The 26197-nt window shown below is 51.1% G+C and overlaps 1 protein-coding gene across 1 annotated transcript in view; it reads right to left on the minus strand.

The window, feature by feature from the left end:
• LOC119971595 (low choriolytic enzyme-like) overlaps positions 1 to 26197 on the minus strand; it is a 312743-nt gene that overhangs the window by 195683 nt on the left and 90863 nt on the right. Inside the window, exon 5 of the mRNA XM_038807374.1 lies at positions 11845 to 11994. Coding sequence (XP_038663302.1) covers positions 11845 to 11994 — 150 coding nt within the window. The remainder of the gene's footprint in view (positions 1 to 11844; positions 11995 to 26197) is intronic.

Raw genomic sequence — 26197 nt, forward strand, 5'->3', positions numbered from 1 at the left:
AGGGAGAAAGTGCAAACTCAACACAGACAGTCCCCCGAGGCCCAACTTGAACCCGAATCCCTGGAACTGTGAGGCAGTAGTGCTAACCACTGTGCCTGGGACCCCTGGATGACAAACCATATTGAAGTTTTGGCCAGGAAAAAAGGAGGCATGGCTCCAGTACAAGCAGCTGGAATCAAGTGATTCCCTGGAGGTGAGCAGCGGATACAGGAGTATACTCAAGAAGGAAATTTGGAGGGCAAAAAGGCAGCATGACGTAGCTTTGGCCGAGAGGGTTAAGGTGAATCCAAAGGAATTCTTTAGGTTTATTAAAGGAAAAAGAATAACTAGAGAGAGAATAGGACCACTCAAGGACCAAAATGGACACAGATGCGTGGGACCTCTGGAGATGGGCGAGGTTCTCAATGAATATTTCTCCTCTGTGTTTACGGTGGAGAAAGACATGAAGACTTGGGAACCAGGGAAGGTTGGTGGTGATATATTGGGGACAGTTTGCATTACAGAAGAGGAGGTGATGGATGTATTAAAATGAGGGCAGCACGGTAGCATTGTGGATAGCACAATTGCTTCACAGCTGCGGGGTCCCAGGTTCGATTCCGGCTTGGATCACTGTCTGTGCGGAGTCTGCACATCCTCCCCGTGTGTGCGTGGGTTTCCTCCAGGTGCGTTTCCTCCCACAGTCCAAAGATGTGCAGGTTAGATGGATTGGCCATGATAAATTGCCTTTAGTGTCTAAAATTGCCCTTAGTATTGGGTGGGGTTACTGGGTTGTGGGGATAGGGTGGAGGTGTTGATCTCGGGTAGGGTGCTCTTTCCAAGAGCCGGTGCAGACTCGATGGGCCGAGTGGCCTCCTTCTGCACAGTAAATTCTATGATAATCTATGAAGGAAGGTGAATCTCCTGGACCTGACCAGGTATATCCAAAAACACTGCATGAGGCTAGAGAACAAATTGCAGGAGTCCTGGCTGAGATATTTGCATCATCGTTAGCCACGGGTGAGGTATCAGAAGACTGAGGGGTAGCAAATGTTGTGCCCTTATTTAAGAAGGGCTGCAAAGAAAAAAATGGGAATTATAGACCTGTAAGCCTAACATCTATGGTGGGTAAGTTACTCGAGAGGATTCTAAGGGATAAGATATACAGGGATTTGGAAAGATGGGGTTTGATCAGGAGTAGTCAGCAGGGCTTTGTGCATGGGAGATCATGCCTTACAAATTTGTTAAGAGTTCTTTGATGAAGTGACCAGGAAGGTTGATGAGGGCAGGGCGGTAGACAGAGGGCGCGATTCTCTGATGCCGCGTGGCATCGGGAAAGCCATCGTGAACTCGGCCGAGTTCCACGACGGCGCGAAACGGCCCCGTTCACGAGCGATTCTGGCCCCGGAAATGGGCTAGGAGCGGGGCCGCGGGAAACACGGGGGGGGGGGGGGGGGTGACGTCTGAATGCCGCGACGCCCGATTGACGCCGCTCCGCGTCGTAAAAGGGCGCGAGCGAAGACAACAAGGGAGGGGGTGAAAATGACGGAGCCACGGAGGGCCGTCCCAAGGTTCGGTGAGACTGACCTCGAGACCTTCCTTGATAAGGTGGAGCAGCGCAGGGGCATTATCTGCCGAAGACGAGGGCATCGCTACCCTTCTAGTGTTGTGCGACGGGCCTGGCGTGAGGTGGGCACGGCAGTCAGTGCTGTGGGGCAGACTCCTCGGTCTGGGGAGCAGTGCCGCAAGAAGCTCCACGACCTCACCAGGGCTGGCAGGGTAAGTGCCACGAGGGTGCCCCCGGGTTGCAACCAACCCCTCCCCCCCTCCCATGTCCTTCATCACCCACGTCCCCCCGGGCACGAGGGGGAGGGGGAGGGCGAGAGTGAGTGGAGGGTGGTTAACAAAGTTGTCACAGACCCGCATGAGCGCTGTGACTCCCTGGAGAGATGCCATGGTGTAGCTGCAACTTTCCCCCCAACCTGTTCCAATATCTGATGATACCTGCTGAATTGTGATGATCTATCTATGCCCTCCCCCCAACAGGACAAGACTGCTCACAACAGCCGAGAACGGAACAGGACTGAGGGGGTTCACCCAGCATGCACCCCCTGACAGTGTTTGAACAGAGGGCACTGGACCTTGCTGGGGGATCTGCCACCCGGGAGGCCGCGCAATGCGAGGTTGGAGGTGCAAAACCAAGTGAGACAACCCTGCATGACAACCCCCCCCCCAGCCCATCCTCTGTTCCCTTATACTCTGCCCACTGGACTCCCCATCCTCTGTGCCCTCACACTCTGCCCACTAGACCCCCCATCCTCTGTGCCCTCACACTCTACCCACTGGACATCCCATCCTCTGTGCCCTCACACTCTGCCCACTGAACCCCCCATCCTCTGTGCCCTCACACTCTACCCACTGGACCCCACATCCTCTGTGCCCTCACGCTCTACCCACTGGACTCCCCCATCCTCAGTGCCCTCACACTCTACCCACTGGACCCCCCATCCTCTGTACCCTCACACTCTACCCACTGGACCATCCAACGCCCGGCCGAGCGCGTCTAACAAACCCCATATTATTCTGTTCCCTAGGGCGTGCTGATGAATGTCCAGGGCCGTCTGCTGCCACACCGCCCATCCGCCACGGCCACCGCACCCAGGGCCGCACGCCAGAGGGTAGCAGGAGGTCAGCCAGGAGTGCCATCCTCCAAATCGGGGACTCAAGAGCAGGACGCACACAGGACAGCGACACAGTCAACAGACTCACCTGACGGAGAACCAGACATGGGACGCGTGCGCCCTGCGCTGGGATATTACTGGGACCAGGACACTGCTGATTTTATGACAGACAAGGACCTAGAGCTTGCGGCACTGCTGTCTCCCACACCATCCACCATCCCAGAGACACTCACCTCGGTTGGGCAATTAAGTGATGAGGCTCCTGGGTCACGGTCTGGTGTGCACCACACAGCTGAGCCGGTATAGCAAGTGGAGGTCGGAGCAGCCGAGGGGCTATACGGTCGGAGGGCAGCCCAGACCCAGCATCCAGCTGGCGGCCAGATGTTTCCCGGGTTCCTGGATTTACTCGACCCACCTGGACAGCCGATGCATTGTGAAACCCAGGGACACAATGACGGGATGAGGGCTGTCTTCCAGCAGCTGCAGACGCAGTTAGAGGAGTCAAACCGCGTCCAGGAGCAGGGAGTGATGCCGCTCATGACAGCCACCCAGGCAACACCGCACGGGTGGCGTCCGCAGTCGAGGCAATGGGTGAAACGGTTTCGGCCATGGGTCAGGTTATGCAAGGCGTTGGGCTTAATGGGCACCCATCATCCATGGTCCTGGAGAGGGTTGCCCGCTCACAGGCACCAATGCGCCAGAGCAAACATGACATTGCAGGCGAGCTACGGGCCCTGGCCGTGTCTCAGCAGGTCATGGCTTAGTCCCAGCACGCCATGGCACAGTCTCAGCAGTCAGTCGTGGAGAGCATCGACCGCCTAACGCACATGCTGGATGGCGTCGCGTACTCACAGGTAGAGGTCGCACTGTCCCTGGCGGGAATGTCTCGTGAAGCGAACATTCGGACCCTGGTCGATATGGTTGCAGGCCTCCAGGACTGGCAGCGCCATGTGTCGGTGGGGAGGCGGGGCACCTACCCGCTTGCACCTCCGTCCCACAGTGAGGCCCGGGGGCCACCGGGCTCTCGGAGGGAGGTGGAGGTTCTGGGGCCCGTCCCATTAACTCCATCACGGGACGTCCCTGAACGCTCGGCCTCCCCCCGTCCCATCCCTGGTGCATCGGGTGGGCAGCGGGTAGAGCAGGGTGGCACCACGTCATCCGAAATGCCCGCGGAGCAGCCTGGCCCATCAAAGCCGGGTCGCCCCAAGAAACGAGTGTCGACGGGGAGACATGTCGTGGGGCGTGATTCTCAGCAGTCCGCCTCCACTCCTGCTGTACCATCTGGGGATTCACTTAGACGTAATGGTAGACGTAAAGAAATGAAGAGGGACACATAGTGAGTTGGCACGGGTGAAGGGCACAGTTTAGTTGTAGGGGCTAGGGCATCTATACTTAATATTCACCATTTGTTGCACCTGACTTGTAAGACTGTGTAATTTTTCCGTTGCCACGGGGATCGTGATGGTGACCGAGTGTCGCTGGGGTTGACGAGCGGTGAAACTTCGGTGCCGGGTGTGCAATCCCTTCTCCCTCACCCCCTCCCACAGCTACCCCACGCGGGCACGTGATGGAGTGTCCCTGATGAACTCAGCGAACACCGAGATGGATGGTTCAGCTATTGCTATGAGTCAGACTTTGTCTAACGATTCTGAGCTCACAGCTCATCGCAGAGCGGGCTGTAATCATTCAACATGGCACTGATGACACCCGCTGACACAGCCATGAATGTCGTGCCGTACCGTTTCGCCGCAGTGGTAAGGTGATCTCAAAGTGGAGCAGTGTACACGGAGCGGGGTGCGGGGGGGGTGGGAGTTGTGTGCTGTCCGTCTGCACGACTGGCAATGCAGGTGGTAATGGTAGTGTTCAGCGATGCCGTCGTGCGCAACGCGTGAATCTTGCAGCCACCAACGCGTCACGTGCCCACTGTCCTCGCCGGAGCCGTCATGCAGCCTTCTGGACATTACCAGCACCCGGGTTGTGTCTGTGTGCTCCGCCCGATGCACCACCAACCTCCTCCACCTCCACCTCCTCCTACTCCTCCTCCGTGTTGGCACCACTGCCAGTGGCCTCTCCCTCTGACTCCTCCACCAGGGCATCTCCCCTCTGCATTGCAATGTTGTGCAGCACACAGCATACCACAACAATGCAAGCGACCCTGTCAGGCTGGTACTGCAGGACCCCTCAGGAGCGGTCCAGGCACCTGAATCACATTTTCAGAAGACCAAAGCAGCGCTCCACCACACCCCCGGTTGCTTCATGGGCCTCATTGTAAAGGGTCTCCGCGTTGGTCTGAGGCCACCGTATAGGCGTCATCAGCCAAGACCTCAGTGGATAACCACTGTCGCCCAGCAACTAGCCCCTCAGCTGGGGGGGCCGTCCCTCAAACATAGCAGGGATGAATGACTGCGCAAGATTTAACGCATCATGCACACTCCCAGGGAACCTTGCGCAAACGTGCATGATCTTCATGTGGGGGTCGCATACCACCTGGATGTTCATGGAGTATGTCCCCCTCCTGTTTGTGAACACTTCCCTGTTACCTGCAGGCGGGCGCATGGGGACGTGAACACATTCAATGACTCCCTGGACCATCGGTATCCCGGCCACGTTGGCAAATGCACGGGCTCATGCTTCTTGATTTGCTCAGTCCTCGGGAAAGGTAATGTAGCGGTCGGCGATGGCAAACAGGGCGTCGGTCAGACTCCGGATGCACTTGTGACCGATGCCTGCGATATCCCGGATAGGTCCCTGCTCGGAGACTGGAAGGAGCCGGTAGCATAAAAGTTAAGTGCCACCGTCACCTTGACAGCAACCGGGATCGCATGTCCTCCTACCGTTCCACGTGGGGCGAGGTGCGACACAAGTTGGCAGATATGTGCGACCGTCTCTCTGCTCAACCGGAGTCTCCTCCTGCAGGTGATGTCCGGCAGTGTCTCAAAAGAGATCCGGGCACGGTACACCCTAGGCCTCGATCGTCGCCTCTGGCGCCCTGGCTCCACCATTAATGTCTCCTCCTCCTCCTCCCCCCCCCCCATGCTTCTCCACGACAGGCCACTCCATGGCCATTCCCTCTGCTGCTGCAGCTGCCCTTGCATCCACTGTGGGATGTGGCTGTGGACGCTGCTGGATGTCCAACTGCAGTGCAGCGGCCCCAACCACTGCGCTGAACATAGCCGTTCGGTTAGAATACCTTATGGTCACCTACAGAAGAGTGGTGGGGGGCAGAGAAACGACATGTTAGACGGAGGTTATTCGACACCTTGGCAGCCGCCTGCTGTGTTGTTACTCGTGTCTTAATAAAGCTCGTAGTCTCAAATGTGGAGAAGATGCTTTATTGTGAGTTCGTTCTCTCTTCAGAGCTGTTTCCTAAGGTTACCTTCAGTGCTCCCAGCTGGTGTGGGTGTATGTGTCCTGCTTCCAGTTCTGCCCTCTGTGAAGTGTGTCCTCACTTCCTGTCCCCGTTTATTTATATGGCTCTCCCGTGCCCCCTCTAGTGTTTGCTCAGTTGTATTGCATCTAGTTAACTTGTGATCACCACATCCCCCTTTTTCTCTTTACATATTTTCTGTACATCGTTAAAGAAAATTGTACATCCTGTCCCGGTGTATTTATAGCTCCCCCTCTGGTGTTTGCTCAGTTGTTTTGTATCTAGTCAATCTACGATCACCACATCCCCCTTTTTCTCTTTACATATTTGCTGTACATCGTTAAAGAAAATTGTAGAAAACAGTTACTTATGATATGCGTATCTATACAGGTGATGGTGCTATTGCATATTGTACAAAGCCAATGTAGTTATATGTCCAATCTTAATAAAAACATTTATGAGTCCAAACTTGATGACTTTGTTCAGAGCTTTTTTTTTCTTTTTGTTGTTGATAACGTGGTGATATTGATATTGCCAGTCCGCTGTGAATGTTGTTGGTGTTCCTTGTTATTTTTTTAAGTACCCAATGCATCATCCCGAGGTGTTTGCATGGTCACCTTACTGATGTTGACTGGCATGGACTTTTTTCTGTGCTTGTGGTGTTGATTTATTGTCTCATCCGCCTTGGATGCTGGTGTGCTTGCTCGTTCTGGAGCAGACGTGAGTTTGTGCGATTCGTTGTCATCCCATGACATGTTTGTAGTCTTGTCATCGTTTTGCAGTGTGCTGTGGCATTGTCCTTCATGTGCCGAGTAGTACCATTGTGTACAAGTCGTTGTTTCATTGCTGTTGTTTCTGTCGTTCCTGTTTTTGTTGTTTTCGTTGCCGTACTTGTTGCTGTTTTTGTCGTTTCTGTCTTTGGTGTTGGCACTGTCGTTGTTCCTGACTTTGTTGTTTTCGTTGCCGTTCGTGTTGCTGTTTTTGTCGTTTCTGTCTTTGGTGTTGTCGCTATCTTTGTTCCTGACTTTGTTGTTTTCGTTGCCGTTCTTGTTGTTTCTGTCTCTGTCGTTGTCGCTATCTTTGTGCCTGACTTTGGTGTTTGTCTTGTCGCGCTTCATGTTGCTTTTGTTCTTGCTGTTGTTTGTCCCGTTTCTGCTGTGCTTCTTTTGACTTTTGTTTTTCTTGTTATACTCTATTCGTGTCCCGAGTGGATAATTTGAGTCATTGAGCATTTCGTCTCGAGAGTGGTGCGAATGATCTGATGTTGCATCGGTGCAGGTGACCTCAATCATTTGTGGAGAATTGGATTCCTCATCTTTGCTTTTTTTATGCTCCTCTTCCGGAGTCAAATTCTTCTCGATTTCGTTTGACGCGGTGTCTCTGGATTCTTGGCGCTCCTCTTCTGGAGTCAAAACCTCCATGATTACAATTGACGTGATGTCTGTGGACTCCTGGCGCTCCTCTTCTGGAGTCCAAATCTGCATGATTTCAGTTGACGTGGTGTCTCCGGACTCTTGGTGCTCCACTTCTGGAGTTGAAATCTTCATGATTTCCGTTGATGTTGTCTCACTGGACTCCAGGTGCTCCTCTTCTGGAGTCAAAATCTGCATGGTTTCTTTTGGCTTGGTCTCTCTGGACTCCAGGAGCTCCTCTTCTGGAGTCAGAATCTGCATGGTTTCTTTCGGCGTTGTCTCTCTGGACTCCATGTGGTCCTCTTCTGGAGTCAAAATCTGCATGTTTTCTTTCGGCATCATCTCTCTGGACTGTTGGGTGGCCCGACTCTGTGCTTCTGTACAGACAAGCTGAGAACTGTCAGTCTCGCTGTGATCCTGTACGTCGAGTGCGATCACCTTGTTACTGTCTTCGCATGCAGTGGGTAGAGGTGCATTGTCTTCTTCCTGTTCATGTGAGCTTGTTAGACTTTCATAGTCTGCTTGTGGTTGCTCAGATACGGCAGGTTGACCTTCATGGTCTTGTGCATGCATGGTGTCAGTGGTTAGATGTACGTTGTCTTCTTCTTGTTCCTGTGAGCTTGGTAGACTGTCATAGTCTGCTTGCGGTTGCTCAGATACAGCGGGTTTACCTGCATGGTCTTGTTCATGCATGGTGTTCACCAGGGAGTGTTTGCTTGCATCCCTTTTGGAGTCTTTCATCACTCGCACTGTGGAGCCTGTCATCGCTCGCTCTGTGGAGTCTTCCTGTGCTCTCTGTGTGGCGTCGCCTTCGTCTAGGGTATTGCTGTCATCCAATGTATCGACGAGCTGCCATGGTATCATGGTGTTGGATTCATCTACCATGAGTAGAGTCGTGTTGAGCTTTGCAACTGTGTCGCTGATGCTGTGATCAGCATGTCCAAATAACTCCTCCATGTCTGAGTAGTATTCTTTGAAACCCATTTCATCTTCGTTGGCTTCTTCTACCACGAGTTGATTCGTGTTAAACTTTGCGACCGTGTCGCTGATGCTGTGAGAAGCATATCCGACTGACTCAGCTGTGTCTGAGTAGTATTCTTCGAAAACCAAATCATCCTGGTTGGATTCTTCTACCACGAGTTGATTCGTGTTGAACTTTGCGACCGTGTCGCTGATGCTGTGATAAGCATATCCGACTGTCTCAGCTGTGTCTGAGTAGTATTCTTCGAAAACCAAATCATCTTGGTTGGATTCATCTACCACGAGTTGGTTCGTGTTGTGCTTTGCGACCGTGTCGCTGATGCTGTGATAAGCATATCCGACTGACTCAGCCATGTCTGAGTAGTGTTCTTTGAAAACCAAATCATCTTGGTTGGATTCATCTACCACGAGTTGGTTCGTGTTGTGCTTTGCGACCGTGTCGCTGATGCTGTGATAAGCATATCCGACTGACTCAGCCATGTCTGAGAGGTAATCTTCGAAAAACAAATCATCTTTTGTTGTTTCGGAATTCTTTTTGTTCTCTTCACTTTGGGTGGTGCAGACTGCTTTTTTCAGGGTGTTGTGCAAGTTGTTTTTAACTGTTCAGGCGTTTTTCTGTGTTCTGAGGCAAGAAAATTTGTGTTTACCACTTTAAGTGTCTTATTTTCAATTTTCGGGCATTTCCCTTTTAAGTGGGCATGGTCGGGATGCTCAGACGTCATGACGTCACGCGTAGGAATGAATTGCGCATGCGCAAATCGGCTTTCCTCCCCTGTGCGGTTCTGTGTCCATTGCGCATGCGCGGCTTGCGCATGCGCATGACGATCCGCGACCAAGACTTTTTTTGAACCGGAAGCCGCGCATGCGCATCACGATCGGCACCGCGATCTTTTTTAAACTGCGCATGCGCGGCTTCCGGTTCCGGCGCATGCGCAGACGCCATTTGTAGTTCTTTGTGGCCCAACGCCATTTTTTGCCGTTTTTCGCGGATTTCAGGGATTTTTCTTTCCCACCAGGACTCGAGCTCCAAAATTCGTAAGTACTTTTCTCTTCCCGATTTGGACAGGGTTTCAGCGTTTTGGCTTTGTGAGAAATTCTTGTCATTTCTTCTTTTTGATCTGTACTTTTCATTCGCGATTTCTTGTTCTTTTCGTGATATTTTAAGTTTTGCATCACTCAGTCTCTGTGCAGTTTGGACTCTGAGTATGTCTTGCTGTTCAAATTTCTCACAGTACTCTTCAAATTTGTTTAGTAACGTTTGTAAGCTGTTTCTGTCTTCATCTTTTGAGTATTTAAATCCATTATACACTTTCCTATTTACAGGCCCTGCGGTGAGAATTGCTATTTTAATGTTGTCTGAGGCTTCTTGTATTTCATTAGCTACGAGATGAAAATCAAACATTTGTTTAAACCTTTTCCAGACATTTCTTACATTGCCAGTCAGGTCCAGCTGTTCTGGGTATTCAAGCCACATCCTCGAATTAGCGATGTCTTCCCAAGTCAAAGGTCCAGTAGGAGATTTCCATGCCATTTTGAGCTTTCTGTATCTGCCACTGAGTTGTCCTGTAGTAAGCGTCTGAAGCCACTCCTGGGTACCATGTGTTGTTACTCGTGTCTTAATAAAGCTCGTAGTCTCAAATGTGGAGAAGATGCTTTATTGTGAGTTCGTTCTCTCTTCAGAGCTGTTTCCTAAGGTTACCTTCAGTGCTCCCAGCTGGTGTGGGTGTATGTGTCCTGCTTCCAGTTCTGCCCTCTGTGAAGTGTGTCCTCACTTCCTGTCCCCGTCTATTTATATGGCTCTCCCGTGCCCCCTCTAGTGTTTGCTCAGTTGTATTGCATCTAGTTAACTTGTGATCACCACACCTGCCACGGGATACCCGTGTGTCCTGGTGGCCTGGTCGCGCTGCTGACACGCGGCCAGCCTAACCCGTGGTCACTTTCTGCCTCCAACGGGCAGTTAACAATGCATCCTCCTCACCGGTGCGTCAGTGGCCTGTGCCCATCAGCCACAGGGCAACCAGCGGCCGTGTCCTCGTCACCGTCCTGCCATGGCAGGGCGGCTGAGATGTTGCAGCCGGGGGTGGACGACCCACTCAAATCACTCCCTCTCCCCCCTCCCACCTCCACTTACTCCCTCTCCCCCCCTCCCACATCTGCCTCTCCCCCCCTCCCACTTCTCCCTCTCCCCCCCTCCACTGGCCACTGCGTTATCGGGGATGCCTTCCCCAGTTTGCGGAGACTCCGGGACGGTCCACTCACCTCATCACTGCTCGTCAGCCAGCACGACTGGCTGACGACTTTAAAAAGCAGGTGTGGACGGCGACGGTGTGACCTGGCGTCACGACGTTGGGACTTCAGCCCATCCGGGCCGGAGAATAGCGGGGGTGCTGGGGAATTGCCATTTTGGGAGCATCGGGCGATTCTCCATGGTTTTGCACGCGAAACACGATGGAACAAATTTGGCCGTTTGGGAGAATAGCGGGAGCGCATCGCACAGGCGTCGCATGAAAAACTGGCACGGCCCGCTATTTTCCCAACCGGCGTGACATATGGACTTCAGTAAGGCCTTTGATAAAATTCCACATGGTAGGCTGCTCTAGAAGGTTAGATCACATGGAATCCAGGGTGAGCTGGCAAACTGGATACACAATTGGCTTGATAGTCGGAAGCAGAGGGTAATGGTGGAAGGATGCTTGTTGGACTGGAGGCCTGTGACTAGTGGTGTGCCTCAGAGGTCAGCCCTGGGCCCATTGCTGTTTGTTATCTATATCAATGATTTGGATGAGAATGTACAAGGCATGATCAGTAAGTTTGCAGATGACACTAAAATAGGTGGTATTGTAGACAGTGAGGAAGGTTATCATAAATGGCAGCAGGATCTTGATCAGCTGGGGAAATGTGCCGAGAAATGGCAAATGGAGTTCAATACAGATAAGTGTGAGGTGTTGCATTTTGGAAAATCAAATCAATGTAAGACTTTCACGGTGAATGGTAGCACCTTGGAGAGTATTGTGGAAGAGAGGGATCTTGAAATTCAGGTGCATGGTTCTCTAAAGGTGGAGTCATAGGTAGATGAGGCAGTGAGGAAGGTTTTTGGCAAGCCGGCCTTCATCAGTCAGGGCATTGAGCATAGAAGATGGGAAGTTATGTTGCAATTGTACAGGACGTCGATGAGGCCGCACCAGTTTAGAGGGATATGAGTCAAATGCAGGCAAATGGGGTTAGCTTAGGTGGGACTTTTGGTTGGCATCGACTAGTTTGAGCTGAAGGGTCTGTCTCCGTGCCGTAGATTCTATGATTCATTAGTATCCTTTATCCATCGAGATAAAATACATAAATAGCCATGAATGCACCAGATCCACAGTAACATCTATACCTTGTCACTTTTGTCAATTATTGGGGACAAATATTAATAAAAGTAACTTACTGAATTTATTATCAACTACATATGGTATATAAACATTCCCATCTTTTGAAGAAGGCCATAAGCAGCTTCTATGCTGACACGATCTGGCATTTCTCGTGGTACTAACTAGAATGTCACCATATTCAATTACTTTACTTCCTGTATGTTTTACTGTAACAAAAAACAGACAATATGGTAAATGCTTATGAAATATTCAATATTTGTTATTGTTATGTTCAATGAAGTAATAATTAACTCTTGGATCAAGCCGTCCAAATAGTAGCTGATCCAACGTTATAAACAATGTCATCTCAAAGTGGCAACCATGAGATGTTTGATTTTCCTTCAAAATGGAAATAAATTACATAATAATGTTAGTTTTCAAAGGTAAACATTGAAAGAGTGATAGTACTCACAGAAAACTAAATTGATTTTATGATGTCAGATTAATTGTCCAGAAATAATTTATGCAAATGCAAGTTCCTTTGATACTCAAGTTACAAAGCAAATAAGCTCATTCTAAACTTTGTTTTGTCTGCCACCAAAGTACTTAGTATGAGGACAAATGGCATATTTTAATTAGATTTCTCATCCAGTGCACTGAATTGTTTTGGCTCCTATTCAGACACAATTGGGCTTTTAATGCGATAATAAGATTTACAATGGTGTGGTTGCGAATTAAAAAATACGGGTGAACTATTTCAAATCTGAGTGAATGGTTTACGTAAACTCAGTGTGAACACCTCGTAATGTTTATTTAAATGGAATTTCTATACTCCACAGCTGTAATAGATTTTTTTCAAACTGGTTAGGATACTTTCAAAGCTTTAATTTGTGATCCCATTGCATTAGAATTGAACCTCTCAAAATTGGCAACTGTTACTTATTAAGGAGTGCATGGTCCTTGGATTTTTCATGCAGAATTAAATACTTTCTCAAGGTAAGAGGATTATCAGCCGCTGTCCTCTACAATATTCATATGGCTGGTCCACTTAAGTTTCTGGTCAATGACAACCCACAAGGTTTTGATGCTGGGGGATTTAATATCAGTGATCCGGTGAGGGTCACAGGGTGACAGTTTGATTCTCTCTGATGATGATGTCTGGCGACAATAAATGGAATCAAGCAAGGCCTTGGGGAAGTGGTGTTGTAGTGGTATTGCCACTGGAATAGCAATCCAGAGACCCACAGTAATGCTCTGGAGACGTGGGTTCAAATCCCACCATGGCAGTGGAAATTGAATTCAATACGAATCTGGATTTAAAAGTCATGAAGTATTGTCAATTATCAGAAAATACTATCTGGTTTGCTAATCTCCTTTACGGAAGGATAGCTGCTATCCTTACCTAGTCTGGCGTACTTGTGACTCCGGTTGAAGTCAACCGAAGCAATGGCCTAGCAAGCCACTCAGCCCAAACATAGTTAGGGATGGGCACTAAGTGCTGGTCTAGCATGTGGCAGCTACGTCCCATGAATAAAAAAAGTGATTGTTGCCGAATAAGTAATGTTTCGTTAATGTTGCTTGTTACAGCAAAAATCTTCAAATTTGAAGTTTTGTGCAATTGCATCAATTTGGCGACTGGAAATTCAGACTTTTTAAAAGGTTATCGCTCTTTACAGGAGTCAAAACAAATAGAACGGCTTGGCTAGAAGCAGAGCTATTTCTGGAGCACAAATTTTCGATTCCACATACGGAATGTTCTCAGGGTCCTGAACCTTTGCTGTATTTTTATCTGTATGGGACCCATGTAAATTTACAGAATGGGATAGCCTTTCTCTATTTGCCTGCTTACATTAGAAAAGACATGGACTGGAATTCTCCAGTCATCGGAATTCTCTGTTCCTACTGGCTATGCACTCCTGCCCATAGGTTTCCTGGTGGCGCAGGTGTCTTCAATCGAAAATCCATTGACAAGTGACGGGAGTAGAGAATCACGCTGACAGGAAACAACACATCGCCGAGAAACACACAGTTGGGAGACCGTAGAATCCCGCCCATGAATGTCTCACTACAATTGAATGAATACTAATGGCCATCTTGTTGAAGTGGGCGGCATCGTGGCATAGTGGTTAGTACTGTTGCTTCACAGCGCCAGGGATCCGGCTTTAATTCCGGCCTTGTCTGCGTGAGTTTATAAATTCTTCTGTGTCTTCACCAGTTTCCTGCAGGTGCTCCCATTTCCTCCCATAGTCCAAAGATGTGCAGGTTAGGTAATTGGTCATGCTAAATTACCCCATAGTGTGCAAAGATGTATAGGTTAGGTGGGGTTACGGGAATAGGGTGAGGCGTGGGGCCACGATAGCATGTTCTTTCGGAGGTACGATGTAGACTCGATGGGCTGAGTGGCCTTCTTCTACTCTGTAAGTATTCTATGATTCAAAGTTGGGAGCAGCTAGCCTACTAATATAGCAAAGATGATCGGCTGAAAGATAGTAATTAATGGCATAGAAGCAGGCTATCTTTCCCATTGTGTCATGCTACCCAAGAAAACCTGAGCCGGGATTCTCCCCTACCTGGCGGGGCAGGGGGTCCCGGTGTGTCGGAGTGGCGTGAACCACTCCCGCATCAGGCCGCCCCAAAGGTGCGGAGAATAGGGGCCAAGCCCTCACATTGAGGGGCTAGACCCCCGCCGGAGTGGTTCCCACTCTGCCGGCTGTCGTGAACGGCCTTTGGCGCCACGCCAGCCGGGGCCGAAAGGATTTCGCCGGCCAGCGTAAGTCCATGCATGCACCGGAGTGTCAGCGGCTGCTGATGTCATTCTGGCGCATGCGCAGGGGAGGGGGTCTCTTCTGCCTCCGCCATGGTGAAGGCCATGGCGGAGGCAGAAGAAAAAGAGTGCCTACGGCACAGGCCCGCCCGCCGATCGGTGGGCCCTGATCGCGGGCCAGGCCACCTTGGGGGCACTCCCTGGGGTCAGATTGCCCCACCCCCCCCCCCAGGACCCCGGAACCCGGCCGTGACGCCAATCCCGCCGGTCAGGTAGGTGGTTTAAACCACGTGGGCGGGAGAGGCCTGTCAGCTGCAAGACTTTGGCCCATCGCGGGTCGGAAAATCGCCGCGGGGGGCCCGCCGACCGGCACGGTGCGATTCCCGCCCCTGCTGAATGTCGGGGGGCGGAAAATTCGTGACACGGCGGGGGCGGGATTGACGCCGGCCCCAGGAAATTCCACCCCTAGTCTCCAGTCCTCCAAGGTTGGAGGTTACGGCATTTCAAGTACATTTCCACACATATCTTAAATTTGAAGAGTGTGTTTGCTTCTATCATTCTTTCAGGCAGTCAGTGCCAGACCCTTACCACCTGGCTGAAATAATTCCCAATTTCTTGCAATCTTTTGACTAATTACTTTAAATATATAACTGGTTACAAACCTTCCCATTATTCCTATCCTTTTATTCTTTCAAGGGATGTGTGTGTTGCTGGCAAGGCCAGCTTTTGTTGCCCACCCTTATTTGCCCTGAGTGGTTTGTTAGCCCATTTCAGAGGGCAGTTAAGATTCAACCATATTACTGTGAGCCTGGAGTCAAATGTGAGCCGAACTAGGTAAGGATGGCAGATTTCTTTCCCTAAAGGATTTAGTGAACCAGGTGAGTTTTGCAACAATTGGCAATAGTTTCATGTCCATCATTAGTCTCTTAATTCCAGATTTTTACTGAATTTAACTTTCACCATCTGCCGTGGTAGGATTTGAACCCAGGGGCGAAATTCTCCGATCACCCGGGAATCGGCGGGGGCAGGAATTGCGCCCCGCCAGTCGGCGGGCGCCCTGCGCCAGTCACGGCTCCCCACGGCGATTCTCCGGCCCGTGATTGGCTGAAGTCCCGCCGCTGTCAGGCCTCTCCCGCTGACGTGGTTTAAACCACCTCTGGTGCCAGCGGGAGCAAGCGGCGCGAACGGCCCAGGGTGGGGGGGGGGGAGGGGGGGGCGCAGGGCGGACGGACCCCGGGGGATGCCCCCACGGTGGCCTGGCCCGCGATCGGGGCCCACAGATCGACGGGCGGGCATGTGCCGTGGGGGCACTCTTTTTCTTCCACCGCCGCCATGGTCAGAAGAGACCCCCTCCACCGCGCATGCGCCGGTGGTGACGTCAGCGGCCGCTGATGCTCCGGCGCATGCGCGGACTCACGCCGACCGGCGAAGGCCTTTCTGCCAGCCCCGACGCCGGTCGGCATGGCACCAAAGGCCGTTGGCGCCGGTCGGCGGAGCGGGAGTCACTCCGGCTCGGGCCTACCCCCTAAAGGTGCGGAGAATTCCGCACCTTTGGGGAGGCCCGACGCCGGAGTGGTTGGCGCCTCTCTGCTACGCCGGGACCCCATGCCCCGCTGGCTAGGGGAGAATACCGCCCCAGATCTTTGAATATTGCCCTGGGTTTCTGGATTCCTAGCCCAGTGACAATACTATTATGCTATTACCTTCCCTCGATTAAAGTCCATTATTTAGTGCACATCAATTGAATCTTCCCTTGTCCTCTTCTACTTCCAAAGAAAACAACTGCAGCTCATTCAATCTTCCTGAGAACCAAAATTCCCAAGTTCTGGAATATTCCCATAAATCTTCTTTAGGCCATCTTCAGGGCAATCATATCTTTCCTGCGTGCTTATCAGTGCAGTATCCTAACCAGTGTTTTACAGTTCTAGAATAACGTCCCTATTTTTATATTGTATGCGTCGGTTAATAAAGGGAAATATCCTGTCTATCTTTGTAATCACCTGTTCTACTACCTTCAGGGTCTGCACTGCAAGTTACCTCTGTTCCCTGATGTGTCTCAGAATCCTCCATTTATGGTGTATTCCCTTGCTTTCTATGCCCTTCATAAATATGTTACCTCATACTTCTCTCAACTGAATTCTGTTCACTACTTTTCTGCCCACCAGACAAATCAATTGATATGTTCTTGCAGTTTACAGCCTTCTTCCTCAATCTCAACCACATAGCGAATTTCAGTATTTTAATGACTAAGGAAGCCAGCGGTAGGAAGCAAAGACTTATTTTAACTTTTTATAATAATCTGCCCACGGCAGCAACTCCGGCCCCTACCTGGAAGCTCTTATTCCACAAGCCCCACGAGGAAACCCATAATGGTTTCTGTCACATCCAGCATGGAACTTATGGGCTGGGAATGCTTATCTTCCCCCTGGTTCTCACGGAGTACGAGCTCCCCCGCTGAGGGGCTGGGGAACTCCATTCAGCTATGTATGAAACGTCGACCAGTAACGCATCGACTAAGGAGAGACCTGGTAAGGATCTACCGGGAGTTGTATATGACATAACTGTAAATAAACCAAAGTTCTTTCATTTACTTGATGTAGACACCCTGTGCCTTAACTAAACTGGCGACAAGAGGTAAACTGGGTTGTTGACAACGCTACAACCTACGTGACTGAGCATCTGCCCGATTTTCTGGACTCAGGTTGGAACAAATTATTTCACCATATCTCTGTTTGGGCGATTGGATGTATTTGATGCTGGTGCTGAAGACTGGAACCAGTACGCAGAAAGGGTGCGTTACTTCTTCTGGACCAAAAACATCACAAAAAATGCACACCAGGTGGTCATACTGTTAATAGCCTGTGGGGTGCACATGTTCGGAGTGATCAGGAGTCTTACTTACCCGGTACACCAAATACACCAATGTGTAGCACTTGTGGCACAATATTTCAACCCGACCCCGTCAGTGATCATTCAAAGGTATCATTTTAAGATGGTGGAGCCATCCCCCGGTGAGTCCGTCACCAAGTTTATATTGCGGCTACGGAAGATAACCGTGTTTTGTGAGTATGGAACCGCTTTATCTGGTGTGCTCCCTGATCCTTTGGTCTGTGGTATAAATAAAATGGAGACACAGAAAAATTCAACAGGCGCTGTCCCGAGAAAAGTGCGGAACGTGGCATCCATGAAATATAAGGGATGGAGGTGAACGTTTTCGGTATCGCCCCTCATGTGTCACTCCAGCTCAGAATCAACCACTGCAGTGACTCCGGCCTCTGGGAGAACGGCCAGCCGTCGAGACAAGGGGCGTGCCCGAATCTGCTGAAGGAGATTCCGTTCCGTCTGTGACTTGTGGGCTCTGGTCTAGGTGTAACCGCCGGCAGCAGGAGGGCCAAGACTCCAGGTGCCCCAGTCAAGATAGGCGTCAGCCCCGGGTCTGGGCCTTACATCTGGACTACCCAGAAAAGACAGAGGATGAGGCTGAGATACAATTAAATTGTTTGGCAGTGCCCGTACGGCCTCCATTCGAGTTCCGATATAGGCAAATGGTCATATGCTTCAGATGGATTTGGGTACAGGATCTGCCGTTTCTGTGGTGGCACAGAGCATCTTTGATCTTATTAAACAGAGTGCGCGCACTTTGATTTTGACTGACATGGTGGCTCGTTTAGCCACTTGGACTGGGGAACGACTGAATATTGTGGGGCAACGCTTACTCTGGTTGATTATGGGCGCCAATCGGTTCTCCTTCCCTTAATTTTTGTGCAAGGGAGCGGCCCTAGCCTGTTGGGCTGCAATTGGTTACATCAGCTGCAGTTGCTTTGGCAGTATTTCCTCCAAGTAGGATCTGGCAGTTTGTGTAAAGTTCTGAGCAAGTTCCCCAAGGTTTTCCAACCTGGCTTTGATGCAATTATAGGAGACATGGCCATGATCAAGTAGACCTGGAAGCCCAACCCCAATATTTTTGTCTCTGCCTGGTTCCCTACGTCTCAGTGGAGAAAGACCGAACTTCTACACTTGGAGAGTTGGGGTATCGTTAGACCTGTGTGCTTCGCCGATAGGGTGGCATTCTTGGTGCCTGTCATGAAGGTGGATAAGACAGTCTGCCTCTGTGGAGACAATTAATTGACGGTGTTCGCGGCATTGAGATTGGACCATTATCCTTTACTCTGCATCGAGGATCTTTATGCTACATAGAACAGTACAGCACAGAACAGGCCCTTCGGCCCCCGATGCTGCGCCGAGCAATGACCACCCCACCCAAACCCAGGCATCCACCCTATACCCGCAATCCAACAACCCCCCCCTTAACCTTACCTTTCAGGACACTACGGGCAATTTAGCATGGCCAATCCACCTAACCCGCACATCTTTGGACTGTGGGAGGAAACCGGAGCACCTGGAGGAAACACACGCACACACGGGGAGGACGTGCAGACTCCACACAGACAGTGACCCAGCCGGTAATCGAACCTGGGACCCTGGAGCTGTGAAGCATTTATGCTAACCACCATGCTACCGTGGCTGGTGGCTGCACATTTACAAAATTAGACAGAAGCAACTCTTATATACAGTTGGAACTCGATAGGTTCTCATGGAAGAACGTCATGATCAATCTGCACAAGGGTCTGTGTGAGTAGTCCCGATTGCCATTCGGAGTATCCTCGGTGTGCGCAGACTTTCAGCGCATAATTGAAAAAATTCTGCGCGGGTTGCCACGTGCAGCAGTCTACCGAGACAACATGCTAGTCACGGGGACTATGGACCGGAGCATTTGCAGAACCTCAAAGCGGTGTTGCAGTGCTTTTCTACGTCTGGGGTCTGGCTGTGCTACACAAAGCGAGTTTCATGCAAAACAAGTCATCTACTTGAGGTACCGGGTGGACCGAGACGGCCTGCATCCAGTCGCTGAGAAGGTGAGAACCAAGCAACTGGCTCCCGCCTGCATGATGGAACGGAGCTTCGCTCTTTTCATGGATTGATCAACTATTATGGCAGATTCACGGTGGTGCAATGGTTAGCACTGCGGCCTCACGGCGCCGAGGTTCGATCCCGGCTCTGGGTCACTGTCCATGTGGAGTTTGAACATTCTCCCTGTGTTTGCATGGGTTTTGCCCCCACAACCCAAAAGATGTGCAGCATAGATCGATTGGCCACGCTAAATTGACCCTTAATTGGGGAAAAAAAATGAATCGGGTACCCCTTCGAAGTATATGCTGCCTGATCCGGCGCCTAGGATGCACCATGTTCCACCAGAGCCGAAGAGTGTCCAAAGTCATCCACCTCCTCCTCCTTCACCTCTTCATCGTCTATCAAGGGTGTCTCCAGACATTAGGGTGTGGGAAGAATGTCATATCCCGTATGAGACTTATGGGGTGGAATGATTATCTTCCCCGTGGTTCTCGGGTAGTATGAGCTGCCCCGTTGAGAGGTGGAGGAATTCCAATCAACTGTGTATAAAAGGATGACCAGGAACTTCTAGTGGCAGCCATGGTGTGAGCGGTTGCACATTTGGCAGTTCCAGGTCGATGCTGTTTCTTTCAGGCCTTTTCCCGTTCAGAGATGGATGTGTGGCTGAAGATGTTGTAGAGCTTACCAGAGGGAAGTCTGACTCTACTGGTGGGATTGGTGGATGGATCCATGGACCAGAAGTGGGTCAAGAAGAAGGGAGCAGTTGGAGCAGGAGAATCATTGTGAGTCACAGCTTAAGATGGCGGAGGGTAAGTGGGAAGTTGAGCGGGATGCCAGTAGTCCTAGTAAAAGTTTATGCCCCAAACTGGGTTCAAGTGGAGTTTATGAGGTGAGTATTGGGGAAGGACTGCGACCTGGATTCATAACGGCTGATTATGGCTGCGGGGTTGGACCAGTCGAGCCTGAGGTAGACGGTGGTGAAGGAGCTGAAGAAGGGGTTTATGGAGCGCATGTGGGAGTTGACCTGTGGAAGTTTGGGAGACTGAGAGCAAAGGAATTTTCATACTTTTCCCATGTGCACAGGGTTTACTCTCGGATTGATTTTTTTGGTGGTTGGTAAGTTGTTGCTGGCAGGTTTGGTGGACTCAGGATACTCGGCAATCATTGTCTCAGACCACATGCTGCATTGGGTTAACTTGTGAGTGGATTGGTGGGTGGGGGGGGCCAGCACCAGCAGTGGAGCTGGATATAGAATTACCAGTGGAGGAGGAGGTGTGTGAGCGGGTGAAGGTTGCCATCTGGAGGTATTCGGAATAAAGACTCGTAAAGTCTCGGCCGCCACGCTGCAAGAGGCACTCAAGGCAGTGATTAGGCAAAGTTTATATTGATTAAGGCGCACAGGCAGAAGGAGGATCGAGCAGAGATGGCAAGGTTGGTGGACAGGATTTTGCTGGTAGATAGGGCAGCACGGTAGCATGGTGGTTAGCATAAATGCTTCACAGCTCCAGGGTCCCAGGTTCGATTCCCGGCTGGGTCACTGTCTGTGTGGAGTCTGCACGTCCTCCCCGTGTGTGCGTGGGTTTCCTCAGGGTGCTCCGGTTTCCTCCCACAGTCCAACGATGTGCGGGTTAGGTGGATTGGCCATGCTAAATTGCCCGTAGTGTCCTAAATAGTAAGGTTAAGGGGGGGGGGGGGGGGGTTTGTTGGGTTACGGGTGTAGGGTGGATACGTGGGTTTGAGTAGGGTGATCATGGCTCGGCACAACATCGAGGGCCGAAGGGCCTGTTCTGTGCTGTACTGTTCTATGTTCTATGTTCTATAGGAGGTGCTCGTAGGCCCAGGAGTTGAGATGATTGAAGGAGAGACAGAAACTCCAGATGGAGTTTGGACTGGTGTCCACAAGGAAGGCAGTGGGGCAGTTGTGGAGAACCAGGGGTCAGTGTATGAGAAGACTAGTAGGATGCTGGCCCACCAGCTCAGGAAGCAAGAGGCGGCGAGGGAGATTGGTAAGGTGAAGGCCGGTAAGGATGAAGTGGTATTGGACCCAGTGGGGTGACTAGGGCATTTGAGGAGTTCCACAGGAGGTTTTATGAATCGGTGCCCCAAACCGGGGGGGGGGGGGGGATGTGGTATTTTTTGGACGGGCTGGAATTTCCCAGGGCGGATCAGGACCTGGAAGCACCCACTGGACTGGTGGAGGTGACGGAGGGCATGGGGGCAATATCGGCAGGGAAGGCCTTGGGCTCAAACGGCTTCCCAATAGAATTTTATGAAATTTCTTTGGGAGACCTGGGCCCCTGCTGGTAAGGGCAATTTAATGAGGCGAGGGAGATGGGGGGCCCGTTCACACCCTCCCCACCCCCCCCCCCCTCCCCCCCACGTTATCACAGGCCTCAATATCTCTGATCCTGAAGAAAGATAAGGATCTGGAGCAGTGCGAGTCCTACAGCCCGATATCACTATTGAATATAGATGCCAACTTGTTGGCTAAGATTTTGGCTTCGCGGATTGAGGACTGTGTACCGGGGTTGATAGGGGAGGACCAGAAGGGGTTTGTAAAAGGGAGACATATGTCGGCTAACATCAGACGTCTGTTAAACGTCATAATGATGCCCTCGGAGGGACAGGATGTGGAGGTGGCGATCGCGATAGATGCGGAGAAGGCAGTTGATCGGGTAGTGGAGTATTTGTGGGAGGTATTAGGGTAGTTCAGGTTTGAGCAGGGGTTTATGGATTGGATTTGATTCTTGTACCAGGCAGCGGTGGTGAGTGTAAGAACGAATCGGATGAGATTGGGGTATTTTAGGCTGCATTGTGGGATGAGGTAGGGATGCCGACTCTCCCCGTTGCTCTTCACCTTGGCGATAGAGCCACTGGCAATGGCACTGAGAGCGTCAAGGGTTGGGGGGTTGGGGGGGGCGGCAGAGGTAGTGCAAAGGTTTTTTTTTGTGGAATTCGGCCGGTTTACTGGATATAAGTCAAACATGGGGAAGAGTGAAGTCTTCCTGATCCAAACGAGAGGGCTGGAGAGGAGGCTGGGCGAGCTGCCGTTTTAAGGTAGTGGGGGCGAGTTTCAGGTATCTGGGCATCCAGCTGGAACAGTGGTGGGAGCAGCTAAGCAAATTGAATCTGGCCCGGCTGGTGGAGCAAATGAAGGGGGATTTTAAGAGGTGAGACATCCTTCATAACTGGAGGGGCAGATGCAGTCCGTGACGAAGACGGTGCCCCTGAAAGTTTTGTTCGTATTCCAGAACTTTCCGATTTTTATCTCAAAGGCCCTCTTTAGGAAGGTTAACGCATTGGGATTTGTGTGGGCGAGGAAAGCCCCACGAGAAAAGAAGACGCTAGGGAGCAGGGGCATGGGCTGGCCTTGCCAAATTTAATGAATTATTATTGGGTGGCAAATATAGCCATGGGTAAGGAAGTGGGTTGTGGGTGAGGGGTCAGTATAGGAGCAAATGGAGGCAGCCTCGTGTAAGGGCACTAACTTGGGGGGGCTGTTGACAGTGCCTCTGCCGTTCTCGTCGGCCAGGTACTCCACAAGTCCGGTGGTGGTGGCGGCTCTGAGAGTGTGGGGACAATACTGGCAGTACCTGAGGCTAGAGGGGGCCTCGGATGGGCTCCGATCTGTGGGAATCATGGGTTTGTTCAGGGGAGGCTGGACACGGGGTTCCAGAATTGGCAACAGGGGGGGATTGAAAGTTTGCGGATCTATTCGTAGGGGGTAGCTTCCTGAGCTTGGAGGGACTGGTAAAGGAGAATGAGTTGGCCAGCGAAAATGGATTCCGGTACTTATAGGTGCAAAACTATTTGAGAAAACAGGTGCTGTCCTTTCCTGATCTGCTGGCTCCAGTGTTGCAGGATAAGATACTGTCGAAAACAAAGGTTTGTGAGAGCAGGGTGTCAGAGATTTATAAAGAATTAATGGATTGGGAGGGCGCTCTGATGGGAGTAGTTGAGCGTGTCATGAGAGAGTACCTTTACGAAATGGGTGTTTATCAAATAGCTGCAGTGATGTCAGAGTGTGGGTGGAGCAGGGCTGTCTGTCTACTTTACTTTTGCTTTTGAGCTGGCAACTACATTGTGTGTTTAGTTTCATTTTCAGAGTTGGAGCTGCATCCAGCCAAACAAGAGGTAATTTTGATCTCTCCGAAAAGAATGCCTTCAGATCACTTGCTAATTTAAAAGTGATAACTGCTCTCAGTGGAGAATTCAAGCTTGATGTCTGTGTTAAATAGGGTATTTGTCTTATGGATGTTGCAAGGAAAGATTAAGAGTTACTTATAGAGTACTGTATTCTTTGGGGGAAGTATTTGAGTTGATAGTTGCTAAGATGTTTACTGTGTATTTTTAAAATGTTAACTGGATTCAGAGAATAAACATTGTTTTGTTTTTAAAATGCTTTAGATCTCTTTTGCATCACACCTGTAGCGTGGACCCTGTGCTCCCCACAACCAAAATGTATTAAAAGTTTTGGGTCAGGTGAACTCCATGATACACTTTGGTGTTCTCTAAACCCTGGCCCATAACAAGCAGAAATGGGAAGAGGAGCTTGGGGGGGAGAGTTGGAGGCAGGGTTATGGGAGGAGGCTTTGAGGAGGGTGAATGCGTCCTCTTCGCGCTCCAGGCTGAGTCTCATCCAAAGTAAGGTAGTCCACAGGGCGCACATGCCGGTGGCTAAAATTAATAGTTTCTTCGAGGGGGTGGAGGATAGGTGTGGGTGGCGTGCGGGGAGACCCGCAAACCTTGTCCACCTGATTTGGGCCTGTCCAAAGCTGGAAGGATTTTGGCGGGGATTCACTGACATGATGCCGGAAGTACTGAGGGTGAAGGTGGTCCTGTGTCCAGGATTAGCAGTGTTTGGAATGTTAGAAGACCTGGGAGCCCAGAGGGCGAGAGAGGCCGGTGTTCTGGCCTTTGTCTCTGTGGTAGCCCAAAGACGGATCCTGTTGGAGGGGAAGGACACGGAGCCTCCAAAACTGGGGGTGTGGGTGAGGGGGAGGGGGGGGGGGTTGTTAATAAGAAAAGGTGGAGGTAGGTGGGGGGGGGGGACGTTGTACAGAGGGCGGGTCGGCCAGGCCCTGTAGGAATCTACCGGGAGTTGTTTATAACTGAACCGTAAAGAAATCAATCTTCTTTAATCTTCCTTGTTATTGGCTCCCCGTGTCCTTACTAAACTTTCCACATGGGGCTCGTGCAAGCTATGACATCCCTCTCCCCCAAAGTCCAAAGGCTCTACTTCTGCTGCCATCAGCGTGGGCCTCCTGCGCTGCTTTGACCGAAGTTGAGCTTCTGCATGCAGCAGTTCTGGATCAGGCGCTTTGCCGACCACCTCTTTCTGCCCAACATTCGGAAGGCTATCTCCAGAGTTTTGGCCCCGGACACCACATCATCCATCTGTGTGATGCTTCTGTGTCCATATCCAAGCCAGAGACAACGGCTGGGATTCTCAGACCCCGCACCGGGCCGGAGAATCCCCCGGGGACGTGAGAATTGCGCCCCGCCGCCAGCTTACTGATTCTCCAGCGCCTATTCTCGGGCACCGCTGTGCCGGTCGGGGGCCGTTGAAAGCACCCCCCCCCCCCCCCCCCCAAACGGGCCAAATGGCCACCGAGTTTGGCCGAGTCCTGCCGGCGTGGGTTACACAGGTCCCACACGGCAGGACCTGGAAGGTGTATCTGTGGGGGCCGTCCTGGAGGGGGGGGGCAGGGGAATCCAACCTCGGGGGGCCTCCACGGTAGCCTGTCCCGCGATCAGGGCCTATCGATCAGAGGGCGGGCTGATTCCGTGGGGGTCTATGTTCCTCCACGCTGGGCCCCTGTAGGGCTCCGCCATATTGCCTAGGGACCGGCACAGAGACGGGAACCCACGCGTATGCGCGGAATCACGCCTGCCGTTTTGCATATGCGCGGAATCAGGACTAAGCACGCATGCACGAACTCCTGACGCCCGTTCCATGCTGGCTGGAGCTGCGGGGACCACTCCGGCGCTGACCTAGCCCCCTAGGAAGGGGAGCATTCCACATTATCGGGGACCCTGGACGCCAGAGTGGTTGGTATTTTTTCATGTCGGCGTCAGAACTTGGCCGCGGGATTGGAGAATCCCAGCCATCATCTTCCTGTTGGGTCAGTCGATGGTTCTTGGCCTGGTAGAGGCATCAGTGTTATAGGTTGGGCCTCGTGTCACGTGGGCCCTTGCTTCTGGAAGTTGTCCACATGTTTTTGCGTGACTTTCCCCTGGACCATAACTTTATGTGAGACCGGCCCCATTCTCTTGAGCATGACACCCAACCAGCTTCATGTCTCGAGTAATAAAAAAATTGGCGCGTTTTCAAATAGCAGTTTAAACTCTATGTGTCTCAGCCCTTGGCCTGCAGGCACAGCTTGACAAAATGCGCATTGCATTACTGTTCACGCTGGCAGGTTCACAAGCAACCGAAATGTACAATACCTTTGCTTTTGATAGCGAAGAGGAAAGCAAGAGCTGTAATGAGGTAATAAAGTACTTCGATTGGCTTGCTCTCAAAAAAAATGAAACAATTGAAAGATACATTTTTCGTGTGCGTACTCAGAAACTAGGCAAATATTTTGACAGCTTTGTAACTGACTTGCAACTAAAGGCCCACTCCTGCAATTTCAGTAATCTAAAATCATCGATGATCCACGACCAAATAGTATTTGGCATATCGAATTGTGAGCTCCGTGATAGATTATTATGGAAAGAAGACCTGAAATTGGAAAATGCGATTAAGCTTT

This window comes from Scyliorhinus canicula, chromosome 9 (assembly GCF_902713615.1).
Source record: "Scyliorhinus canicula chromosome 9, sScyCan1.1, whole genome shotgun sequence".
NCBI classification, from domain to species: domain Eukaryota; kingdom Metazoa; phylum Chordata; class Chondrichthyes; order Carcharhiniformes; family Scyliorhinidae; genus Scyliorhinus; species Scyliorhinus canicula.